The sequence below is a fragment of the Coptis chinensis genome, chromosome 3 (genome assembly GCF_015680905.1).
Source record: "Coptis chinensis isolate HL-2020 chromosome 3, ASM1568090v1, whole genome shotgun sequence".
Taxonomy (NCBI): Eukaryota; Viridiplantae; Streptophyta; class Magnoliopsida; order Ranunculales; family Ranunculaceae; genus Coptis; species Coptis chinensis.
Window position 1 is genome coordinate 122,587,258 of NC_141458.1, and position 25,861 is coordinate 122,613,118.

A 25,861-nucleotide genomic window follows, 5' to 3' on the forward strand; every position below is an offset into this window, starting at 1 on the left:
CAAGTATACCCTTTAATGAAATATGGTTTGGATAATTGGATGTGGTCTTAGGCACCCTGAACCAATGAACTACAATGCAAATCATTCCCCAACCATTGGAGATAACAATGTTACTCTTGCTTTGGTTGGATTATGGATATATATTAAATAAAATCAATCGGGCATCTGGCAATGTATGAGATTCGAACCAAAGTTGGAAGCATTGAGGCCTGCTGCTTTATGTGGCAATCTTCATATGTTTGCATCCTAATATTATGTCTCCCAGAACCATAAGGGTGAGTCTTGAGAATGTGGTCCTATATTTTTACACTATATGATAACCGGGTTTTCAGGAATCCATTATCGAGTAGGCAATTTGTAATTTTTCTATTTGTTTAATTTAGAAACACCTCCTTCACAAAATTTAAAACCCCCCTCTTTATTAATAATTTATAAAAACCACCCTAATGTCACTTAAATAGCAGAATTATCTCATACTTTTTTAAAAGCCTCCCCTATATAATTAAAATTACCAATTACAATTAGAATCCGAATAAATCATGCCCAACTATCGATCTCAAATGACATGGTTCAAGACTTTAGATAAAATAAATAAATAAATAAAAAATAGGTAGTATGATTTGCATACTTATATATATTAAATCAAAAGAAATCTCACAATGTTGAAATTTCAGCCTACACAAAGTCACAAACTACCTAAACAATCATTTGACAGACCCTAGGGGTAAGTGGGTAAGCATACACCTTAGTTGGAGGGACAAAACTCAAAGTATACCCTTTAATAAAATATGGTTTGGATAATTGGATGTGGTCTTAGGCACCCTGAACCAATGGACTACAATGCAAATCATTCCCCAACCATTGGACCATAATGCAAATCAGTCCCTAACCACTTAAATTAGGATGCAAACCAATGAAGATTACCTCTGGAGATTGCATGTCCCCAATTTCTTTGTTGAACATTAAAGGTGCATCAGCGTATCTAGAGATGCCAAAAGAAATCATTAAGAGCTGGATCTAAAAGATCCGAACCATTTGGGAACCGGAACCAATGGGTAATAATACACTAAGGGTACATGTTAAATTTGTTGGCGCCAAAGATTGGGTGTTAAACACAAAATGGACCAGTATAAAGTTAATTTTTCTATGTGTGTTTTGAGAAAATGCAAATCAGTCCCTAACCACTGCACAGGATTCAAACCAATTTTACAAAAAAAACAGAGGCATTAAAAAAAGTACCAAGCTTTGTTGAAGAAAAGATGCATCAGCATTCTAGAGTTTTGTGTTTTGTGTTCGTCTGGAATAAAACCATCCGAACCATTTGGGGCTCTGAACCAATTGGGGCCAATAATACACTAAGGGCCTATGTTAAATTTTTTGGCTACAAAAATATTTTAAACACCTAATGGACCATCCAAAATTAATTTTTGTATGTGTGTTTTGAGAAAACTTGGCCCCTGCCCTTCACATTACCCCAATTCGATTTTCTTTGTGAACATTTTTGTATTAAGATCATTTGATAAAAGAAAACAAACCCCATTTTCAAGTTTTGTGTTTTGTGGGGGATAAAAACCATGCAACCCAGTGAAGGCTATAGTCATGTGACCAATTCTAGGTCGGGTCCAATTTTTGCTGGAAAATTAGCCTTGGGCGACATGCGACCCAACAAGGTCAGTTGGGACTGAAAGCAACACATCAATGAATTGGGATTTCTTTACCAAAAAAAAAATGAATTGGGATTTTTTTTTTTTTTGTTTTGTTTTGTTTTTTTTTTTCAAATTTGAGTTTTAATCATTTCTCCTCTATTGAAATTAGGGGGTGTTCATGGGTCGGTTCTTACCAGTTTCAGTTCTGGGTCTATTTTTAGCGGTTCCTATCGGATTCGGTTCTTTCGGGTTTTTTCTTATATTTTGAAAATCCGGATCCATACCCATTAATTAAGTCGGTTCCGATTCCGGTTTCGGTTCCTTATCGGGTTATACATTTTTATTGCTAAAATTATTTTTTTTAGTTATATAACCGATATAAAAGTTGGTTTACGGGGACTATAACACTTATCATCGATATTTTTGTCTTCTCATAAAAAGTAATGGTCCTAAATTCAATAATAATATTTGAAAGTTATCTAAAAATTTTAAATACATTCTCATACATTATATGTATGTGTATATTTTTAAATCGAACATATGTATATTATACTATAATGAATCGTCATATATAGAATAAATACCACATGTACCACAATTGTTAGTTAGCATTGCACGTATTCGTTATCTAATATATATACATGTAATATATCAAGCACGTACACGTTCATGTATTAGTTAATATAGACAGTGCATAAGTTAATTCATAGTATTTACGTATAGACGTAGACATGTAAATATTATTATTAATATTTATAATACACATATTTAATGTAATATTATAAAAGATGCATTTAATAACACACATTCACTATTATGCTAAATGTTATATATATTTAGTATAATTTTACACCTAACAAATATAGACTATATATAATAATAATGTTTGGGGTTGTTTTTATTTAGTGTAATATAATACTAAATTCTATATATCAAAATCAAACTAATCGGTTCCGGTTTCGGTTTGGGTACCCATCGGTTTTTTACTATTCGGTTCTAACGGTTCGATTCTTTATCGGGTCGGTTCTTGAAGACCCACTTTAAATGCGAATAACATTTTAGGACCCACTATAAATGGTTCCGGTTCCGGTTCGGATTCGGGTAATTGGGTACCATGCACACCCCTATTGAAATTGTAATTTATTTGTTAATTAGTTGAAACTGTAATTTTTCATGTCCTTCATATCAATTCACATATAGAAACACTACCTACGACCAAGCAAATTTTGAAACTTCTTCACAAGAAAAAAAAAAAAAAAAAAAACAAAAAACAAAACAAATAAAACTAACAAAAATCAAAACTAACCTAGCTTGAAAGTAATTCATCAACGAAGGAGTTTTATTATCGATTAATAAGTAGAGTTGAAAGTAATTTGGTGTAATATGTCAAGATTAATGGTGGAGAATTTGGTATTCACCACAGTGAACCAATTATGTTTTTGAATGTTATAATAATAACAATAATTTGTTATTTGTTTATTTAAAAACTATGTTTGGTGGAGAATTTTGTTGTTCTCACCTATTTTGATTTGGGTGTTTTAGGCTTGGAGGGGCCTTGAAGATTGATTACAATACGTGAGAACAACAAAAGAAGCAGAGAAGAAAAACATAAATGTTTACATACACACACTTTTGTTATAATGTTATTGTATGACAAATAACAATGGTAAGGTACATCAGGAGAAACTATTCCAGCCTTGACTTCTGATCCAAATATTGATACGATTTGTACGTCGCCACCACATCATTTATCCACAGATTCAGCGGTGAGAACAAATCTCACTAACTTTCCTTTCAGCTAGGTTTAACTCTATACCCTATTCATATTCAATACTTACGCACTTATTCTGCATCTGCACTCGATCCTACCACAACAAAAATTGTCTCTTCAATTTTCCCATAGGTGATGACGCCCCAATCCTCTTTTGGTCCACGAACTCTAAATATTTTATGACATCATATCCAGCTAATATCATATCAGAATTGTGTTGCTTCTCTATTATAAGTCCACTTAAAGCCGTCAATAGATTATCAAAACTCTCCCCCTTCAACCCTCTCTCTTTCAAACATCTAACTATATAGGTGGCACTATCAACATCACCCGATATTAAAAGAAATATATTACTATTTAGTTTTTGAATTTTCTCCAAGCCCCAATTAAATCGTTTCAAACTATGACTTTCTAAATAAGAGTTTTGAGAATCCGCTCATAATACTAACCCACCAGAGCATGCATAGGCAACTACAATAGTACCACACGTGAAGTTCTTTCTCTCCTTATTATCGTCATTGTTATTCCACACTTCATTTACATTGTGATTCCGACACAACGTGCATTCTAAACTAAACTCTTTCACCATAGTATCGTAATCCATTGCCTAAGTTTCAAAGGTTTAATTTGATTTCGGTAAATTGTTGGGAGAGAGAAATAAAGAATTTGTTCGTTGTTTATCTTAACAAAAATCACAAACAATTTATTATTGGTGGGCTCTCCCTCGTTTTATTTTTTTATATTTTATATATATATATATATATATAAGATTAAGACCTCGGTTTGACTAATTCGCATATTATGACCGTCTAGACTTACTTGGTATTCTGAATCCAAAACAAAGTAGAATTCTAAATCATCAATGGAGCTCTAAATGGGCCTAAATCTTCACGGATTGCCGAGTTCCAAAGGTTTAACTTGATTTCGGTAAAGATTGTCAAGAGAGAGAATTTTATCTTAACAAAGATCTTTATATTTTAATTTAACACAAACAATTTATTATTAGTGGGCTATACCTCGAGTTTTTTATGTTATCTTTTTTGATAAAGACCTCGGTTTTACTAATTCGCTATTATGAGTGGCTATATATAGAGATGTATTCCGAATCTAAAACAAATCTAAAAGCATGACCAATGAGATTGTTCAATTGTGTAAACCACTTTTAGTATAAATTTAAACATCAAACTCTAAAAATTCTCTACCAATGGAGATGTGTAAAAACATTTTTAGTTTAAAAATGTGTAAACACATGTTTAAAAATGAAAATAATTTCACATATTTTTAAACTCAATTAGTTCTAACTACCCACTACTTCAAAAATGGGACTTCATAAGTTTTGCATTCTTATTATTTTAAACCAATGGAAAAGCAATACCACTTGTTTTTATACATTTTGCAAAAAATTTCTATTGGGTCACTATTGGATGTGTTTTTTTACACGTTAAACTTATTGTGTAAATCTCTTTTAAAAATCTATGTGGCTCCTATGTAAAGCCTATGTCACCAATGGGCCACTACACGGGCCTATATCTTCACGGACTAATCCTATAGGACAAAGCCCAAAATTAGTGGCCATATGTTTTTTTGCCAAACGTCTACCAAACCAGAAAGTGATTATTTTCGCTGAAGGATAAAGTTTACAGCACTGATTTCAAATGGCAGAAGATGCACAGTCTTTGGTATACACTCCTACATGGATGGCAAGTTGGACGTTGTAGTATTAAAACAACTTTAAGGTGGAATACTTTCTGGTTATTTACAATAAACAATTTAACAAATATATGTACCTGCACCTAAAAAAAATTAAAATTTGGAATTCGAAATAATTTGATTATTTGCTATATCAAAGCTTGAATTTATCTCACTAATTGTAAATTTATTAAATTGTAATCTTGTACAATTGATATATGTTCATGGAGACATGAATTTATCTAGTTATACATAAATCTTAATTTAGAAAAAAGAAAAAGTAAATTTTATTTAAATATAAAGAAGAGTTATTTAGCTTTTGACCCACTTTTAATTTTTAATGGAAAAATTATCATTTGGCAATTGATATTTTTGGCCCCATTTATGTTATGATTTGACGATGGAAATAACATTCTAACATTTGATCTTTGGCTGGGTTAGTGTTACAACAGAATTTGGACTTTTAACCAAACACAGTCGAGATCTCCCAATCTACTGGTCTGTTTTGCAGGCTGCACTTAACTCTTTGATGCGGGACTTCTCTGAATGTGATCAGTGGTTAGAGTCTTAGAGAATTTCAGCAAATTTGAGTTACTGTGCTTCTTCTTTACTGATGAAATATATATATACTCATGCGAATATGTTTGCCAGTTGCGGAACACAAACCACCGTTTCCCTCTTCAGTTCTAACAATGCATTTGCATATATGCTTTTATAAATGGGGAAGAGCTTCTGACTATTAGTTTGAAAACATACTTCAACATTTATTAGTGTTTCATCTTAATTGGGAGGAGTTTCTGACTTTTTAGCTTGAAAACAACCTTCAGGCATGTTGTTATCGTCTTATGACTTTTCTAACATTTTCAGGTCGATCAATAGTCACACGGATGGAATAGAGGCCCCAGTCTGAAACTTCTCTTGAGATGTTGTTTAAAATAAATTGCACTATACTGCTGTAGAATTTCAGCCTCTAAAAGCTTAATTATCCTATCGAAAAAATATGGTCTGGATGCACTATGGTCCTACTTAATCCAATGGTCGACTGTGCAAAGCATTCCCTAATTAACCACTTAAATTAGGATTTAAACAGATGAAGATTGCCTTTGCAGATTGCATGTCCCCAATTTCTTTGTTGAACACTAAGGTGCATCAGCTGTATCTGTCATTACTTTGTTTCGATTATACTATACTTTCCACTGCAATATTTTTCTGCCGTTAGTAGGCCTTCTTCTTCAAACCATATTGATCAAATCAACCACGTGAGGTTGGTGAGTGCTTTCTTCTTTGTCGTCGACGTGTTAAGCACTACAGCAATGGTCGGCCATAACGCCTATTTTAAAAGGTGGATCAGTAAACACTTTATTTTTAATAATATCGTCCATTAACGTTCATCTCTTTTCTTTATATTCGAAATTCGAACGTTGGCTAGCTCGGGAACAAACCGTCCGTGTACAGTGAACTGGATTCAATGTTTTTCTGTAGACGCTCCACACGTGTGTCTTCCAATGATAAACTTCCTCGTGTCATTCTAGAAAGGCTCTTCTATTGCCAAGTGTAAATATTGCTATTTCCATTGCACTGGAAATAGTTGGGGATCAACTCCCATATTCAAATTCATTTTTATCCGAATAGAACATATCCATATTCATTTTTATCCGACCCGAATATCCGAAAATCCGAACTATTTTAACAAGATTCATATTTTGATGCCTAAAAATAATTTATATCTTATATTTATATATGAAAATTATTAAAATATTATATTTTTTTGTGTGTTTATAATTGATATGGATATCCGAAATCAGATCCGAATCCGATAGATCTGAATATGGTAAAGAGTTTTGAGTGAATATGGTAAAGAGTTTTGAGTGAAAATCCAACTCAAACCCGTTCTATTTCCTACCCTAATTTCCCGGAATACTAAGTCAAAGAAAACTAATAGCATAGTTGACAAAAAGCAGCTCAACCCTTAAAAGTGAACAACAAGTCTGAGGAGTGTGTGAAGGCCGAAGGGATATGTCGCCTAGATTTGGGACTCTTCCTCGCTCGAGATAAGAATGAATATACTCAATATACAGTGCATGTGACTGACTAGCCATGGGTCGGAGTCATTAACCAACACAATTAAGGGATAAGAACAAGAGTAGGAACACAAATCTTAGTGTGATGGTTAGATTTAGTTCACTTTACTTGGAGACAAATTAAAACGCGTTTTTAGGTGCAACTTTGTTTGTATCCACTGAGAGTATTAAGGATTACTCTAGAGCAAATCTGTTTTACTAATTTACATTTTAAAGTTTATCACTTACTTTTAGCATTAGATTGAAAAATATATCATCAAAAAAATATCTACTCGAATTGAAGCTTTATAATTAGATATCCGTTTGAATTTATGAAACATAAGAATGTGCATTTTCAACATAGATTGGCAACTAGCTATGCTTCTTTGAAGTTTGAATACAAGTTTAGGAATTAGGAGTCATCCCTGGAGACAGGGTTAAGGACTATTCCACCTTATATAAAATATAAATTCATAATTGAGTTGTGGACCATCTCATACTCAACCACTTTTCAAAGTCGTACTATCTGTACTAGACAATTTCTTTACTTCGTATTTTTTGTACCAGAATAAAAAGAGAGGAAAAAGTGAAAAACTAGTAAAAAAAAATTAATCTCACACCAAATTTTGTAAATAAAAAAAGAAACCAAACATTTAAAATTGGCTTTAACTTGTAAATTAAGCTCTAGTTAAGTAAACTTTATGAAACATAAAACCATTTCCGTCAAATACATTGTACTGAATAAAGGCTTAATCATACAATTATTGGTTAAGACATCACACTGGCCTGGGGTACCACGAGAATATTTTCATAGAGACCGAGACCGAGACCGTTGGATGTGTGATTCAACGGTTTTGGATCTCGTCTCTATGAAAATATCCTCGGGGTAGACGAACTCTTTTTAATTATGACAAGTGTTCAAACACGATAGGTCCTATGACTCATAAGGGTATTTTAGTACCAAAACAAATCTAACACACATTCCACGAACCTACTCATTTTCTGACTTCACGAGCAAGGTAAAAAAGACACCAACGTTATCAATACTTTGAATCCCTTCTTTTAATAATAATAATATATTATATATATATATATATATATATATATAGCAACGGTCTAATATTTCATTCTTTCTTCTCTCCTTCCTATTCTCACTCCGCGTTGTTTCAATTCAATCGTCATCACCGAAAACATCGTTCCTTTGAAACAAAACTGATACTCGGTTTGCTTTTTAATTTCTGGCAAAAAAATTAGTTAAATTTTACTCGTTTCCATTTTCTTTACTATTTTTAAACTCCAATTTATACACCATTTCTTCATTCACTTGTCTTTTGGTTCTTTCCTTCCCTTCTGGTTAGAATCCATGTTTTTTTTTATCCCATCTCAAATTTTAAAACCCCATAACTTGCATTGATGATGCTGATGGTGATATTGTTATAAAGGAATTGAATCTGGTGAATAAAGATTGAATCTTTGGAAGGTGGAGTGATATAATTGGCTTTGAAATTTAAGGGGCTTTACCTTAATCAATTTTTTTGATTAGGGTTTGTGTTCTTTAAGAGTTTTGGAGCAGAAAAAGAGGCAATGGATTTATTATAGGGGTGTTAAATTGGTATGGGTAAGATTTTTTATTTCCTTTTCTAAATGCATATAATAATATGAGTTTGTAAATCGGGTGTTCTAGCTTTCAATTAGTGTACAAAAGTTTGTGAATATTATTGGTCAGAAATGTCTACTGCAAGTGTAGCTGTTCGGGTTCTTGATGAATCTGTTACTCCCCCGAGTTCGGGTTGTATGAGAGCTGCATTGGGATCGAACGAATCGATATTGATTTATCTTACGGTGGGTGGATCGACGATTCCAATGCATGTATTGGAGTCTGATTCGATTGCTTCTGTGAAGCTTCGGATCCAGACATGTAAAGGGTTTGTTGTTAGGAAGCAGAAGTTGGTTTATGGAGGTCGAGAGCTTGCAAGAAATGATTCTCGTGTTCGGGACTATGGTGTCGGAGATGGGAATGTCCTACATTTGGTTTTACGGCTGTCTGACCTTCAGATGATCACTGTTAAGACTGCTTGTGGGAAGGAGTATGAGTTTCATGTTGAAAGGAATAGGAATGTTGGGTATGTTAAGGAACAGATTGCGAAAAAGGGGAAAGGTTTTGTTGATGCTAAGGATCAAGAGCTAATTTGTAATGGTGAAAAGCTTGATGATCAGTGGCTCATTGATGACATCTGTGGAATTAACGATGCCGTGATTCACTTACTGGTTCAGAAGTCTGCGAAAGTTAGAGCGAAACCTGTTGACAAAAATTTCGAGTTGTCTATTGATGCACAGTATTCTAGTGGGAGTAGTGACGATGAAGAGGAAATAGTTGATGAAGGAGAAAAACAGTCGAAAAAAGAGTATGATGAGCTTACTGTTGTAGCTAGGAAGCCACCAGATTGGGACATCTGGTTAGAACCTGTTATTGTTAATCCCAAAATCGAGTTATCTTCTGTGGTTATGGATATGATTAACTCTAGTTTCGATGGATTGAAGAGGGGCAACCAACCCATCAGATCATCTGAGGGTTCTGGGGGAGCTTATTTCATGCAGGATTCTTCTGGTGAGAAGTATGTCTCCGTGTTTAAGCCAATTGATGAGGAGCCAATGGCTGTAAATAATCCACAGGGCCTGCCCTTGTCATTGGATGGTGAAGGATTGAAGCGTGGGACAAGAGTGGGACAAGGGGCTTTCAGGGAAGTTGCAGCTTACATTCTGGATCATCCCATTGGTGGACCACGGTCCATCTCAGGAGAGGATTTGGGCTTTGCTGGGGTTCCTCCGACGGCAATGGTTAGATGCCTGCACCAAGGTTTCAACCATCCAGAAGGATATGAAGTTGGGACTAAAAACATGAAGATTGGGTCATTGCAGATGTTCATGAAGAATAATGGAAGTTGTGAAGACATTGGTCCTCGTTCTTTCCCTGTTGGGGAGGTGCATAAGATTTCGGTGTTAGATATAAGGTTGGCTAATGCAGATCGACACGCCGGGAATATTCTGCTAAGCAAGGGAGAAGGGGATCAGACTGTGCTGATTCCAATTGATCATGGATACTGCTTGCCTGAGAATGTAAGTCTTACGTCTTTAATGTATTTCTTTGATAACTAAGCTATGAACTCATTTGTTCATATCTACTAGTGTTACTGCTACTTCCACTGATATTCATGATATGTCTATACATATGCATGTTCGGTCATTTCTGACCCAAAAACCAGTCCTTGACTTGTCTCTATGTGAAGACGTCTTTTTACTCTTAATGGCTAACATCATTGGAGTTTAGTTGGTTACTACTTACTACTGTTACTAGTATTCCTTCGTTATCTTTTTGTTGTATACCTTGTGGTTATGGGTTATTTGTATATTTTAGTTTGAGTTGTTCTACACTAGAGAGATTGTTACAAAATTTGGATTAGCAATATGAAACCTCTCTAGGTTAAGATTTGTGACTTATTTTTAAAAAAACATTCTGATATCTATACAGTTTATATGAGACGAATATCGATATACATTAATCACATACCCTTTGTAAGGCATAGTAGTCACATGGTTCTATATCATCCTTACTTAAGTCTTGAGCACTTCGCTCTTCCTAGTTAGGCTCCAAATATCAAATCCTAAATTTTATGAACTAATTAAATGTCTCCAAATAGGGAGATTTGCTGCTGTTATGATTCTAATACCTTGTAGCATGCCTGTACTTACCTTTTTTAAGGCATATTAGTCACATGGTTCTATATCAACCTTACTTGTGTCTTGAGCACTTTGCTCTTCCTAAGTAGACTCCACATATATCCTAAATTTTATGAATTAATTAAATGTCTCGGAATAGCGAAATTTGCTGCTGTTATGTTTCTAATACCTTGTAGCATTCATATAGTTGAAAATTTGGTTTGGTGAAGGACTAAATTTTCAGAATATTAGACTATAGGCATATGTTTTAATAAACTAATCTTCTTGGTTTTCACCTTATAGTTTGACTGCTTATGCTTTTCAAATGAATTGCATGATAGAAGGATCAAATGTGTCTGTTATTATATTTTCCAAATTTTCTAGTTTATTTCTGGTCTTGATCTATTTCGTTTGCCCTATTCTTTCCTGTAGTTTGAAGACTGCACATTTGAATGGCTATACTGGCCCCAAGCGCGCAAGTCTTACAGTTCTGATGTCATCAAGTACATAAAATCACTAGATGCAGAACAAGATATTGCCCTTCTGAAGTTCCATGGTTGGGACTTGCCAGCAGAATGTGCACGCAACTTCCGCATCTCCACAATGCTTTTGAAGAAAGGTGCAGAACGAGAGCTCAGTCCCTTTACCATTGGAAGCATCATGTGTAGAGAAACTTTGAAGAAAGAATCTGTTATTGAGGAGATTGTTCGTGAAGCGCAAGATAGTGTACTCCCAGAATTCAGTGAAGCTGCATTTATGGACACCATCTCACAGATCATGGATCGTCGCCTTAATGAGCTCTCTTTATAAGAATTCTAGGTACATATGTGTACATATATGCATATGTTATAGTAAATATATATGTTATATGTAAGGATGAATGATTAATAGGTTCATCATTAGATGGACTTCAGAATTTGTGTGGATTGGCTGCTGGAACTCAGGTCCTTAGGATCCACTTTATCTGCTCATGAATCTGAAACTAGTGCAGCAAGTGGCAAGTTTCCAAGTGTTTAAAGCTTTGTTTTTTCGGGTTTCAGTGTCTGTTTCCTCAAGTTGAGAGGATGAATAATTAGATTAAGATCATGACATGACAAATTCAATTCATTATTGATGTATAGGTTTTTCTTCTGATGGGAATTGGATCTAGGTGCTGGTATTAATGTTTGATCCGTACACATTTTCTTTTTTTGTTTCATGCAGGGTGCGTTCCTGGTTCTGTCTTATTTGAACTTAGGTTATTAAAAACTGACAAACCCTTCGATTTCTTTGCTTTGAATAAATGTGTATCTTCAATTAACTTATTCACCCATAAACTTCGGAACTCTCAATTGGTTTTCAACTTTTAAGACCACATTTTCTGTGAGTCATCATCGTGTTGATGGGCAAGAACTTTCCCCAATATTGTGTTTGTTTCTCCTCCACCAAATTTGAAAAGTTGTTAACCTATTATAGAATTGTGAACCGTTCATTTTTAGAATTGTAACCTATTACAGTTACTGAGACTAAGTTTAGCATATGAAATATTGTGGAGAATGGAGATGATCAAAGGACAACAAGAAGATCAAGACTTGTAGACCATTCATTTTCACAGTTAGTCAGATTAAGTTTAGCATATGTAATATCAACATACTGAGAGGATCACGTCTACAACTCAAAACGCGGACTGAAGTTATTCAAAGGCCCAAACACTGACTAAAATAGCTTCTAGGCCCAAATTGGTCCAATCACTAGATGCAGACCTAGGCGGTGGGAGAAAATAGCTTTAGCCCAAATTGGTCCAATCACTAGATGACCTAAGGCATTGGGAGGCTTAGCGCTTGGCCGGTGGCACTAGGCACTAGGCGGTTTTTTTCCTAATATATATAGTAATATACACCTATACTATTATAAATGAAGAAAATTATTTACCATAACTTAAAAAATAAACACAAACAAATATTCTTATTATAAAAATGCGTAATGGTTGAAAAATATCGACTTCATATAAAAACACACATTTTTTTGTTATAATGGTATATAATTTACATTAGACTTTAGTTTTTAAACTCATTCAATTTTAAATCTACACGGTTTTAATTTTTATATTTAATCATTAAAAAAAAAATGACTGGACCGCCTAGACCTGCCTAATTGGTCCGCCTAAACCTGCTTAGTCGGTCCACCGTTTTTTTAAATGACTTGGGCTAAACGAGTCAGTTGGGCACCACAAATGCTACCAGTGCCCAGAGACCGCCAACTTTAATGCTTTAAATTGACATTGCTTGAATTAGCAATTTTTTGTGCCCAGTAGTTCAAAATCACCCAACATTATTTTAATTTTGGTTTTGTAATGTTAAACTGTAAATCCATCATATAATGTATATCAATATATATTTTCTGATAAATAAAAACCCAATAAATAAGTCTAGTTTTTTCAGTTTTCACACATGTTGGTTCTGAAACTTCTGATCCTTAGATCACAAGTTGTTTCTATACCACGTGCTACCTCTTACACACTTGCAGAGTTCAGACGGTCGTCCCCCTCTCTCCACCTTTTCTTCGTTTCCACGTATATAAAACTTATAAAACTCCAAAAACATAACACCAAACACTCCCTTCTCTCTTTTCTCTCCCCTCTTTTCACTGATCTTATATTTATTTCCTTAAAGTTACGAAATTGCCACTGTTGATTCATCGAGATGGCCAACAAACCCCACAAAAGATCATCTGGCCGTACAAATTTAGCATCATGTATCGTAGCAACAATTTTCCTAATCTTCATAGCCATTGTAATCCTAATAGTTTTTTTCACCATCTTCAAACCCAAAGATCCAAAACTCTCCGTCAACTCAGTTCAATTACCATCTTTCTCCATCACTAACGGCACCGTTAACTTTGTCTTTTCTCAATATACTTCCGTTAGAAACCCAAACAAAGCTGAGTTCACTCACTTCGACAGTTCACTTCAACTAGTGTATTCTGGTAGTCAAGTTGGTTTCATGTTTATTCCAGCTGGGAAAATTGATGCTGGTAGAACTCAGTATATGATGGCTACTTTTTCTGTTCAGTCGTTTCCACTACAACAACAACAACAACCACAACCGGTGAATGATGGGGTTGTTAGTGGGATTAGGTTGGGGCCGACTTTGGAAATTGATTCGAGGATGAGTATGGCGGGGAGAGTTAGAGTTTTCCATTTTTTTACTCATCATGTGGAGACTAGTATTTTGTGTAGGGTTTCAATTTATGTTAGTGATGGATCAGTTGTTGGGTTTCACTGTTGACAATTTTCATGTGTTTTTTTTTTGTTTGTTGTTAAATTTTGGAGGTTTTAATTCCAAACCCCAATTAACTTGTAGATTTTAGTTGTTCTGACTCACTATTACTGTGTTTGGTTTGATTTAATTTAGGTTGGGTGCAATGGCTCTCCATTCCTTCAAAAGTGGAGGGAGCGACGGTGGTTTTTGCCTTTTATCTCTATATAACTCTCTATATATAAGAGTAATATTGAGGGGTTAGTTTGTAAAAGCCCAAACGGCGCCGGCGCCGGCGCCACTTGAAGTGGCGTGGAATGTATTTTTCAATTTCATACCGCGTCATTTGAAGTGGCGTGGTTTGTAAAATCCCAAACGACACCACTTCAAGTGGCGTGGAATGTATTTATTTATTTTTTATTCTGCGCCGGTCGATATGGTGTAGAATGGTCCCAACTATTGGACACCAAAATTGACTTGCCATTTTCAAAACACTTTTTTTGTGGAATGGAGATAGAAAGTGATGCACCATTGGACTCGGCATTAATTTTTAGTTTCGGATTGCTGTGTCTGGTAAGTGTAGTTTGTGTGGATTTCGAACCTTGCTCGGTTAGAGTGTTAGACAAGCTCACGAGCCACAAGCCTAAAATCTGCTCAGCGCTTCAAGCTTGGTTCGATTTGTCAAAACACTGGGGCACAGCTCATATTAGTTAACAGGATGGAGCTGAAGTTAATGTTAATCTTGGCTTGTTTATTGTAAAGTTTGTAACTATTAATGGGGATGTCTAAAGTGGTCAGTGATCATTGATGATTGAGTCAGTATTTTGGTCCTATGTTCACATTGGGGAACGGTTCCAATCATGGAAGGAAGTAGTGAGAAATGTCTCAAAAGAAGCGGGAAATGCGCCTTTATTTGAGGACTGGAACCCTACATACCCATTTTTGGCTCACTGCTACATTTAGCGAGCATCGTTGCTTGTTGATTATCAGTCACAAAATATGCATCTTTGGATTATTGTTTTCCTTTGTTGGAATTATAAATTGAGATCTAAAGTTATATATTAAGAAGTTTTAATTAAATTTGAAGTTGTAGTTGGTTGTAATAGTGGTCGAGGAAACTAAGTTTAAATGGGACGTTTCCATAGTTGAATCCCACATGTTATTAGTTAAAAGAGTTGGTAAGCATAGTTGAAAGTTGAAACCGGTTAAAGCCAAGATTGAAGCAGTACACGTTTATACTGGAACGACACAATTCAAAGAGGTTTTCAAATTTATGGGAAGAATATACATGTTTAAAAAAAGTGTATATTTTACATTTAAAATTTTGATATATAAGTATATAATGTTTTTATTTTAAAATAGAATTTTATTCAGCTGAAAAATAATCAGGAACATGGATTTAATATCGCTCCTTATATCTGATATATAATTCGATATATAATTGGTATTTTAAGCCCGATAACCATATTTTGATATATATCCACCGAATCATTCAAAAATTCTGATATATTCGAATTTTATTAAAAACTTTTATAATTGCCGAGAATAAATATTTAATATATATATCGTTTGACTTTTTTGAAGTTTTTTAAACTGGACGTTTTCATAGCTATAGTCCCACGTGTTATTAGTTAAAAGAGTTAGTAAGCATAGTTGAAACCGGTTAAAGCCAAGATTGAAGCAGTACAAGTTTATACTGGAAACGACAATTCAAAGAGGTTTTCAAATTTATGGGAAGAGTAAATATGTGGAAGAAAAGTGCAAGTATGACATTACCTATGCAGGGAATTTAGTCCAGTAGGATGTCAAGTAGCATTCATCATAATGGAGCCGTTGAAAATAGATATGTTTATCAAGATGAAGATGTGCTTAGGAATGACCGCATTTCGAAATCTCAATTTAAAAGCGGTTGTTGGAATTATAAATTGAGGATATAAAGTTATCTATTAAAAAGTTTTAATTAAATTAGAAGTTATAGTTGGTTGTAATATTGGTAGAGGAAACTAAGTTTAAAGTCTCTAAGAGCATTTCCAATGGGGGTGTAAACTGTATAGTAGTTTTACATCTAAATTTCAAAAACTCTTGTTTTTAATCTTAAAGTGTGTTATTTAAAAAATTTGGAATTATAGAGAAAAAAAAATCATCGCACTTTATTTAGTTATTTTTATTTGTGAAGAAGATGAAAAAAATTAAAGGTGGGCTTTTGTACTATAACTTTAAACATATATTTTTTACACTTTTTTCATTAAGATAGATTGTCATTTATAGATTATTAATAGTATACAATTAGATGTAAAATCCCCAATTGCACCTTCATTTGCCTAGGTGGAGGTGTATCTTACCAAACCATTGGAGATGCCCTAATGTTATTAGTTTTAGACTTTTAGTAACTCGTGAGATATGGTTGTTTTGGTTAGTTATATATATATATTAGGTATGCCAAGGATGTAAGGTGGTTATGAGAGAAAGTTGAGTTTATAGTTTTAGGGTTAACTAGTATTACCCCCACTAGATGAAGTCAATTAGGATTTTCCTCCCACTAGATGGGTAGGACATGCGTGTTTTTTTTGTGTGTATTTGGGAGACCCTAATTTCCCATTTAATAGGGGAAAACCTAATTGGGAAGAGAATAAGAAGAAGATAAAGATGAAGAAATAAAAGAAGGAGGAGGAGAAGAAAAAAAAAAAAAAAACATTGAAATAGTATATGAAGAATAAAATATGATCATAGACAGGCGGCCCTGAGGACAGTTCACACAGGGGGGTCTGGGCCCTCCAAATTTTGACCCCAAAAAGGCCCCAAAATATAAGTCCATTTGACACACATTTATAAATTTCACACACCATTACCATGTTCAACAATTCAAGCTTCTATAATAGCAACATTACCAATCATAGTAATCCACCTACAAATATAATTTTTTTTAAGTTTTAATTTATCCGGTGTAAAATTAGGTCTCTATTTTAGGAATTCGACTAGGACCCCTGATCGTAGATATGATAGGGAAAATCCATAGAGATGAGAAAATTGAGACAATGAAACTTATTGAGTTTTGTTTTGTGACAAAATGGTAATTGGCGTCAAACATGTGCAAAAGAAAAAACACAAACAAAAGAGGAAGGTGAATGGTATGAAATCTAGGTTGGTAAAAAATCTACACAAGCAACATTGTTACAAGCCTGAAAAATGAGAGAATTGTTTGAGAGTCAAATTAGTACAAAAGGTTCGTAAACAAAATAGAAAAAAGTACAAGGTTGAAAAGTGAGAGAATTATATAAAAGTTTTAGTTGTATCTAGAGTATGCAAACAAGATCGTAATCAGTACATACCAAAATTGTGAAGATACAAGAAGAGTTCCGTCTATCTGTCGTGGGAAGAGTAAGAGTGTAAAAGGGAAGAACCTATCAAGATCTAGATTGGTTAAAAGAGTTGGCAAGCATAGTTGAAACCGGTTCAAGCCAAGATTGAAACAGTACAAATTTATACTGGAACGACACAATTCAAAGAGGTTTTCAAATTCATGGGAAGACATTCTTAAGAATGAAGTACGTTTCAAAATCTCAATTTAAATAATATGTTTATCAAGTTGAAGTTTTTAGAAATTAGTAAAAGATTGAGAAATTAGTGAGATTTGGTGCTTGTCACTAGATCTCAATTTAAAGGAGGCTGTTGGAATTATAAATTGAGGATCTAAAGTCATCTATTAAGAAGTTTTAATTAAATTAGAAGTTGTAGTTGATTGTAATATTGGTAGAGGAACTAAGTTTAAATTAGACGTTTCCATAGTTGACTCCAACATGTTATTAGTTTTAGTAACCCGTGAGATAGGAAGTTGCTACTTTGGTTGTTTTGGTTAGTTATATACTTATATATATTGGGTATGTCAATGACGTAAGGTTATGAGAGAAAGTTGAGTTTATAGTTTTGTAACACCATGGTCAGGTTCAAGAATATATATTAATGATGATTTAATTGTGTTTTCTCTCATCTCTTTGATATTCATATATTGTTATTGTGTGAGTAATTGAATTTGTATTGGATACGTCCTTGAATTTGGAATGCTCTTTTACTTTAAAAAAGTTTACCCAGAGAGAGAGAAGTACTTTAGTGTCATACCTAGAAAATTTTACCCTACTGTCTGCTGTGCCTGGAGCATGGAATATGATTGGTAAATTGTCATTTTGTCTAGTAATATAACACTGTTGAGTGGTGAATATGATATTGAGAGTTTGAGACTAGAGCCAAGGCTGATTATTCTACTTAGACAAAGTAGGGTTTATAAATAGTTTAAAGTGAGAAAAGGTTGTGTACCTTTAGTTAGTGGAGATTTGCTTTTGTTTAGGAATTAAGAGATGAGTCCAAAGGAAAGTGTGCTTTGCTGAATAACTTTGACTTGGGCCTGGACTTTCTGACCTGTTAACACATTTTATAGCAAGCATTTCTTAACTGTTAATTTTTTAAATACAATGAATGAATCTTTAAAGAGCTGAAAGAAAAAGAGGAATCGCTCGAAACAAATTTGCTTGCCCTAAATGAAACCTTAATTGAAATTATTGAATGGATCTTTATTCTTATTAGGATTCTTCAGTAAGATAAAATGGAGTAGGAATTGTTTTGTTTTCTCTGTTGTGGAATGACTGACCTTGATGAAAAATTGTTGAATGAAAATTGGAAATCAGATGTTGAAACCAGGAACTTGGTTTATTTTTTTCTAAGGCCTAAAATTTCAAAGGTTGGACAATATTTTGTGTACAAAAATATCGGAGATATATGTCTTTTTGTTGATGGGTCAAAATTATTTTGTGTATATTGATATATCAACAAATATTGTATATATTGCCAATATATATCTAAAATATTAATAAAAAAATCAGTCAAAATCAACAAAGTCAATTATATATATCGGATATGTCGGTCAATATGTATTAATATCTCGGAAAATCCGATATATATTAGTTCAAAATTATATCAATATATTTATCTGATATATCATAATATTTCCATATCGTATACTCCAAATTCTAATATATATCGCCAATATTTTCGGCACTAATCTTTTCATAGATGTAAGGTCATAACCAAGTTGAAGACCCATTACAGAGGTTAGCACCCAGAAACAGTGACCTGATCCGAGCAACGGGCCTATAATGGTATGGACACGGCTATTTGCAGGCTTTGCAGCCCCATAGCTTTGGGCTAGATGTATTGTTTGCAAAGAATAATATCCGAAATAAACAAAAGTCCAAACTATTTACAGTTTTACTTTTAGACGGACTTCACTAGATGCAGACTGTTCCTAGTTCATTATGAGGATTGGTAGAATTTACAATGGGAATGCGCATCAGCTAGTTGGGTGGGCATGCCACCAGTTGGATATGCAGCATCTTCCGAAGTGTATGCTAGATGCAGACTCTGTTCCTAATTCGTTATGAGTTAATATATTGCACTTTATCCAAAAAAAAAAAAAAAAGGACTTCACTACATCTGGTATTGTGCAAGTGTTAAAGTGTGCAACAGCCAACAGCAAGCAAACAAATCTCTCTCTCCCCCTAATATCTTTTAGGGGACGTTTTGACAGACCTGAGTCCATTCAGAGATGGTGGAAAGAAAATATATGGGTCGGTGCAGAGGACCATTATGAGCAATCCCGACCCAAACTACCCTCAGGATAAATTACTAAGATGAGGCCCACGCCTGTCCAAGTTATGTCACGAGAAATTCATCGTTTCTAAATAGTAAGATCTTAGAAGATACGTACGATATAGCCTTGTTGAAAACCTTTCCTGTAGTACAAAAATCTTGATAATTTGTGGTTTAATACTGAAAGAAAGATCATACTGAAAAAGCCTTGCCTATTTTTTTATTTTTTTTAATGCAAAGCCTTGCTTAATTGCATACTTGATACTTGCATATCAATTTATCATGCATCAATAGATCTACCTCTTATTCTCTCACCACTCAAATTCCTGGACAGCTGGACCACTGCCCTGAATGCTGAGATTCATCTTGAACATATATTTAGTAAGACGTAAATGTAAGTTTATCGATTATTTATTTCCAACGACACCACCGACAGGCTATTATACAGTCCACACACTGACACACATGCATAACATGAACAACTTCAGTACTCGGTGAACAGCCACAAAATGAGAAAGCTACAAACATGCATAATTGAAAATCCTTCCAGAAAGAAGAATTGTATAAGGGGACAAATGATAACTGAGCATCATAATTCATATCTATCTAGTGCAGCTAATCCGCTCCTTCATTGAACGACATTACTGTTAGTACATGTTTAAATTCTCCAAATCAAAATCGTCACCGTGGTTTAGCTAGAACAGGTCTACATGACCACCCAACCTAAGGTCTGTTAATGCCCGAATTGCTGGTTTGAAATTGAATGTTGTCGTGCTCAGCAGGGATATAAACCACATGGGTAGGTCACACAACTGCAGGATCAGAACCATTTTGTACGTGAATCAGAGGTGTAGCATGTGAGTTGGTGGGCCTGTTCATTATGTAATGTTGGTCATTCTTGATCAAGCGTACCGGCTAAGGTACCCCAGCCCAGGGCGTCTGGTTTTATGAGCTAGACTGATCTTCAACTCTTCATGTCCCTCTCTTCTTACCAACCCATGAACGGAATGTTTCCAAGCAAATTTGATGACACACTCATTTTCTATGAAAACTATATATTCTTGTTATAATCAAATGCATAAGGTAGCAGAAAGAAATAATTTTGTTCTTACAAATTGATACAAGTATGACTTTACATTGGTACTTAGGAAATTGTTCACAAATTCATATTGATAGTCCGGCTAAGAAGGCTACTCCAGTTGATGGTAACCACGACGTTCCATATATAAATTTCCCGACGGTGAACTTGTCTGCCTCCTCCAATAAGGTGATGACACGATAACCTGGCCAAGCAACACGCTGCCCTACAGCCCCACCAGGGCCATAGTTCATGTACTCACCGTAGTACAATGTATCGAGTGCAAAGGTCGCATTCCACTCTAACCAACCTCGTGGATGTACATGGTTGTCAATGAACGACTGCAAATAAACAGTTCTTGAATATAATTTCCATGGACGACCAAGATACGTCGAGAAGTTGCTTCTGCTGGCTTGGAGATCTGGTGTTGCAACTATTCGACAGCTATGGATTGAGATCCCAGTATTTTGGTTTGGGTCCTTTCGGTTTTGAGCTGTAATGGTATTTTTTTGGAAGGCCATGGGCTTGCGAGCATATAGACTACAATTCTGAAAAACAACGGCTGCGTTGCCGAAAATAAAATCAACAGTACCATAGACATCGCACTCGCGAAAAAACTGACGATTTGAGTGTACGTATAATGTGTCTTGGTATCCAATAATGTTGCAACGATATATAACTGCGTGATCTGCACCCACACGGAGGGCCACTGCTTGATGCTTTGATGGGCCGGCCCAGTTCACAAATGTTATGTCCTTTGCAATGAATCCAGCGCCACTTGCAGCTAATAAGAAACGTAGATTGGGTCAGTTTGCTCAATTCCCACAACAACATGGACTCTATATCCATGTCCACATACATACATATAAACTGATTTACTATGGATTAGATAGAAAAAAAAAAACTATTGATTGGATAAACGAGATGTCGAAAGTTTTACCAAATGAAGCAGTACGGAAAGTGGTAATATTGTCGTAAACACTCCTTCCACCTGAGATGAAAGTTAGACCTTTTCCATCACCTATGAACATCAAATTAGTCTTCTTCCTTCCTACCTTCAAATTGTTCTCTTCATACCTGAAAGTAAAAATAATTAACTTAAAAATCTCATTTACAACTCGATCAATTTTTCCAGGTCCTTGTGGATTGAAAAATCTAGTAAAAAGAAATACAAAAAAATTAATCGTGGAGTAGGCCCAATATTTGCTTAATACATACTTCATGATGGATTACTTGGGATAAAGGGCAGATTTGAAAAGACCACGGATAAGGAGACATGCTGTCGTCCATGATATTAGACTAAAGAATTCGCTGTCATCGACAAAGACTTTGAAGAAACTTTGCACGACGACAGTTCTAAAAGAGGACATAAATTCTTTTGGCACATTGAGTCAAAATGTTTGGGCCGTTCATAACTTCACCGACGCAAAGCAACAATTTAGCAAAGAGAATTCAGCCATTTTTTATCAATCTTTTTGTAATGGTCCTTCAGCCAAGTCAACTAATCGTTGAGTTTCAAACTATTGGGGTTTTGTCTTTTGTTGATAATAATTTATACTTCTGTTGTTGCGTCTACCACTTTAGACAAATAAATATATTTTTGTAAACTAGGCATTAGTTTTGTGACCGCTAACTAAAATCTCTATTAAGTCATATAGTGTATTAGTGTATGATAGAGATTCATCTCTATATAGCAACTAAAAACTAGCCACATTTAACGACAATACTCGAAATTGTTAGTATGTATATTTTTCTTGCTTATGTCAGTAGAACCATCCATACTTTCTGTTCTTGTTTACGTTAACAGGTTAAGTGATATAAAACGAAATTATATAATAAATCAATGTGGAGTTGTGGACTGTACCTACTATATCTATCGTACAAGTTTGTTATTTTGAGTTTGTAAATTGTTACTTTGTGTGATGAATCAAGTAGTCGACTCATTAAGAAAAAGGTCATATGACGATATGAATCTGCCTACCTACGTGCCTAATATTCTCATCCATTTAGAAAACTCTAAAGACAAGATGAGCAATTATTCGAGGAGCCTAAAGTCTAAATTTAAAGGAACATCACTACCAATTAAAGAAGTTGTATCCTATATATATGTAGCCTCTCTAACTAACTAACTATTTTAATATAATGTATGAAGGTTTTATAAAAAAAAAAAAAAAAAAAGCCATTAAGTTTACTACAAGATTAATCCAAAACTCAAAAAGACATATTGGACGGGTGCTTTTGATTTACTATATCTTCTCGATCTTAAGTTACTTTTGTTTCATTTTAAAAATTACCCTTTTCTTTTATAACAAACTTACTACTTGAAAGTATTTTTAAAACAATCATAGCATACTTTACTACTAACGTACCACATTCACAAAAACAATAGTAACAAACTTTAGTATTAAAGTATAAACCACATTTCCAAGAACAATAATAACAATTACGCCTGACATGTATTGTGCTTGCTAATGTTCTAAGTGAAAAGGAGTACGGAACTTCTAGACGCGCCACTATGCAGGCACTAATTTTTTTTTGATAGTTCATATAACTATGCAGGCACTAATGATTGTGAACAAACAGAGTAATTTTGTGGACATACAACTATTTGTTGTCCACAAGACCTTATGTACTAATGGGTGGAGAGGCTGCCCATAAAAATTATTTACCTGCCCAAAAAAATTGTTTATTTGGCTCATAAAATATTTGGACCAATGAGAAGCTGCTGTTTGTGGACAAATCTGTCTACAAATTCGCTATCGTGAACAAATACAAAAAGAAAAAAAAAAAAAAAAGAAAATATGAATACCTTCCAGCCTTTACGTATATAATAGTACGGCGATTGCTAAGTTGAGGAGCCGCTTTAATCGCCTCCGCAATCGTTTTATACGTCCCATTTCCGTCCTTAGACACCACTATATCAGCTTGAATCATTGCTGCGGGCAAATTCAACAACCTACGCTCTCTCTTCCTCAACCACCCCGGAAATTCACCACCATTTTCCTCCTTACTTTCCAACAATTTTCGCTTTCGGTTTTCTATTGGAATGCCAGAAAATTCTTCATCTTTACTCGAAACGGAATATATCGCCAAAGAATCGCTCACAAGTTCCGAAACATCTCTTAAGTTCTCAACCATATGATCTTTCACGGTCCCACTTGTTCCTTCAAATCCCTCCATACACGTGTCTTGATTCGTCAATGCAGCACTCAACCATGTCAACACATCATCTCGTGACCCTTTATTTGATGGCCCGAGTGAATTTATAGAACGTGAAAGATGATCCACTGAATCTTCCAACAGTTCTATACAATCTTCGTATGCTGACCTTACAAGTGTCTCCATTTGTACATTAGTTATCGCTGATGCACCGTACAAGGCCATGCTAATACGATTTAGAGTGGTGTTTAGTGAAATGTGAACGAGTTGTGACGTGTTTTTGGCATTGACAAGTGAGTTGGAACATAAACTCGGGTACTTAGTTTGGCCACATGTATTGGAAATTGCCCTGGTGGTTTTTATATGAGTCGGGCTAACTGATAACCCTGTTCGTGAATGAATGAGAAAACTGGCTGAGACAAGGGTGGTGAGTACCAAGACTAAAGAGAGTGAAGAGAAGATAATGAGCTTATGGCTTCTTTTTGTAGTTGTAGATAGTGATGAAACTGGTATCATCGATATTGACTCGGAGAAATCAACTCTTGTATGATCCATGTTTTGTTGTCTTTGGAGAGAAAGATAATGAAAGAATGAGAGGGAAGGAAGAGGAGAGGTGGTGTATATAAATGCAAAGGTGGTAGGGGAAGTGAGGAGATATTAATGGGAGCTGGTGTGAAGTCCATGTCTTAAGCTCTTTAAGAGTTTAGCTGTATTCTACTATAAATCTTTATGAATAAAACGCACACTACATACATACTAGTTGTCACTCGCCACTGGTTATAAATTTTCTGTTTTCAGAAATTAAATATATTTTGTGGACATTCATTTTTTAAGGAAAAAAAGAGAACCGAGAAAAATGGATTAAATTAATAAAATGACGAAAGAAACTCACGCACAATTGGGATATGTACAATTGTACAAATTTGTCCTATGCTTTTGTAACAAAATTTTGTGCATTTTATGATTTTTTTAAGCTGTCCATCAATATTGAAACTTCGGGGAAACAGAGGATGGGATCAGCTTGCAGAACCAAGTTGAATGGAACAAAAACAAGGATAAGTTAAAGGAGTTGTGTCGAACTATTTGAGAGCACTACGTACTTGACAGTTGCCAAGATATCAATCTCTTGAAATTGGACCATCAAAAAGTAGAGAAAGCATAATTTTAGAAACAATAAATCATAAAAAAAATTAAACAAAATTTCAAAATGTATCAGTAGGTGGCATAAACTGGTGGAGTGGATAATGGATCATATCATATGGCACTTGATCTACCATTTTACCTATATATGTTTTTTCAGACTTAATTTAAACTTTTTTACCAAATAGCCAAAACGTAGCATTGAGCATGAGTCATGAGCAAGTTAATCAGATCGCTTTACCAAAAATATTATTTTAAAATGATTCTAATTAAGTAAAAAATTAGTCCTTTGCATTTAATAGCTATTTTTTTTTTTTTCCTTGTTTTTTTAAAATTGAAAAAAACATTACACTGCCATTTTGCAAACTCTCTCGAAATTTGTTGCTCAAAACACAAAAGTATTTACCAAAAAAAAAACACAAAAGTATTTATAAGAATACAAGTAACCATGTGCCGGCATTTCTGTTGCTACTGAGCCACTGAGGGTCTCTGAGTTTTTCTTTAGGTTAGACGCATGGGGAAATTATAACTTTTCAACGAATAAAGCAAAAATCGATATGGGGATATATTCCATGAACCAAAAAAAATATAGTAATTTGGCTCATCTCTTTGATAAAGGTTTCCCTTTGAAAGCTTTCTTCCCATAGTCTCTAATCCCAATCCACTGCACGTGCAATTCTTTGCAAATGTATGTGAATTTACAACAAACATAGTATTTACATACC

The 25,861-nt window shown here is 34.5% G+C and overlaps 3 protein-coding genes across 3 annotated transcripts; 2 read left to right on the top strand and 1 right to left on the bottom strand.

The window, feature by feature from the left end:
* Nucleotides 1–8,249: 8,249 nt before the first annotated feature.
* LOC147513995 (phosphatidylinositol 4-kinase gamma 4-like) lies at nucleotides 8,250–12,014 on the top strand. The gene is made up of 2 exons (XM_086597369.1): nucleotides 8,250–10,283; nucleotides 11,316–12,014. The coding sequence occupies exons 1-2, from the start codon at nucleotides 8,895–8,897 to the stop codon at nucleotides 11,691–11,693; spliced, it is 1,767 nt and encodes a 588-aa protein (XP_086453495.1). The 5' UTR covers nucleotides 8,250–8,894; the 3' UTR covers nucleotides 11,694–12,014.
* A 1,241-nt stretch (nucleotides 12,015–13,255) lies between these two features.
* On the top strand, nucleotides 13,256–14,244 carry LOC147513996 (uncharacterized). The gene has a single exon (XM_086597370.1). The coding sequence runs from the start codon at nucleotides 13,565–13,567 to the stop codon at nucleotides 14,147–14,149; it is 585 nt and encodes a 194-aa protein (XP_086453496.1). The 5' UTR covers nucleotides 13,256–13,564; the 3' UTR covers nucleotides 14,150–14,244.
* A 6,553-nt stretch (nucleotides 14,245–20,797) lies between these two features.
* Nucleotides 20,798–24,905, bottom strand: LOC147513997 (putative pectinesterase/pectinesterase inhibitor 34). Its single transcript, XM_086597372.1, has 3 exons — nucleotides 23,647–24,905; nucleotides 21,778–21,914; nucleotides 20,798–21,621 (listed from the first exon to the last, which is right to left on the bottom strand). Exons 1-3 carry the CDS (start codon nucleotides 24,549–24,551, stop codon nucleotides 20,924–20,926), a joined length of 1,740 nt encoding a protein of 579 aa, XP_086453498.1. The 5' UTR covers nucleotides 24,552–24,905; the 3' UTR covers nucleotides 20,798–20,923.
* Between the last annotated feature and the right edge of the window lie 956 nt (nucleotides 24,906–25,861).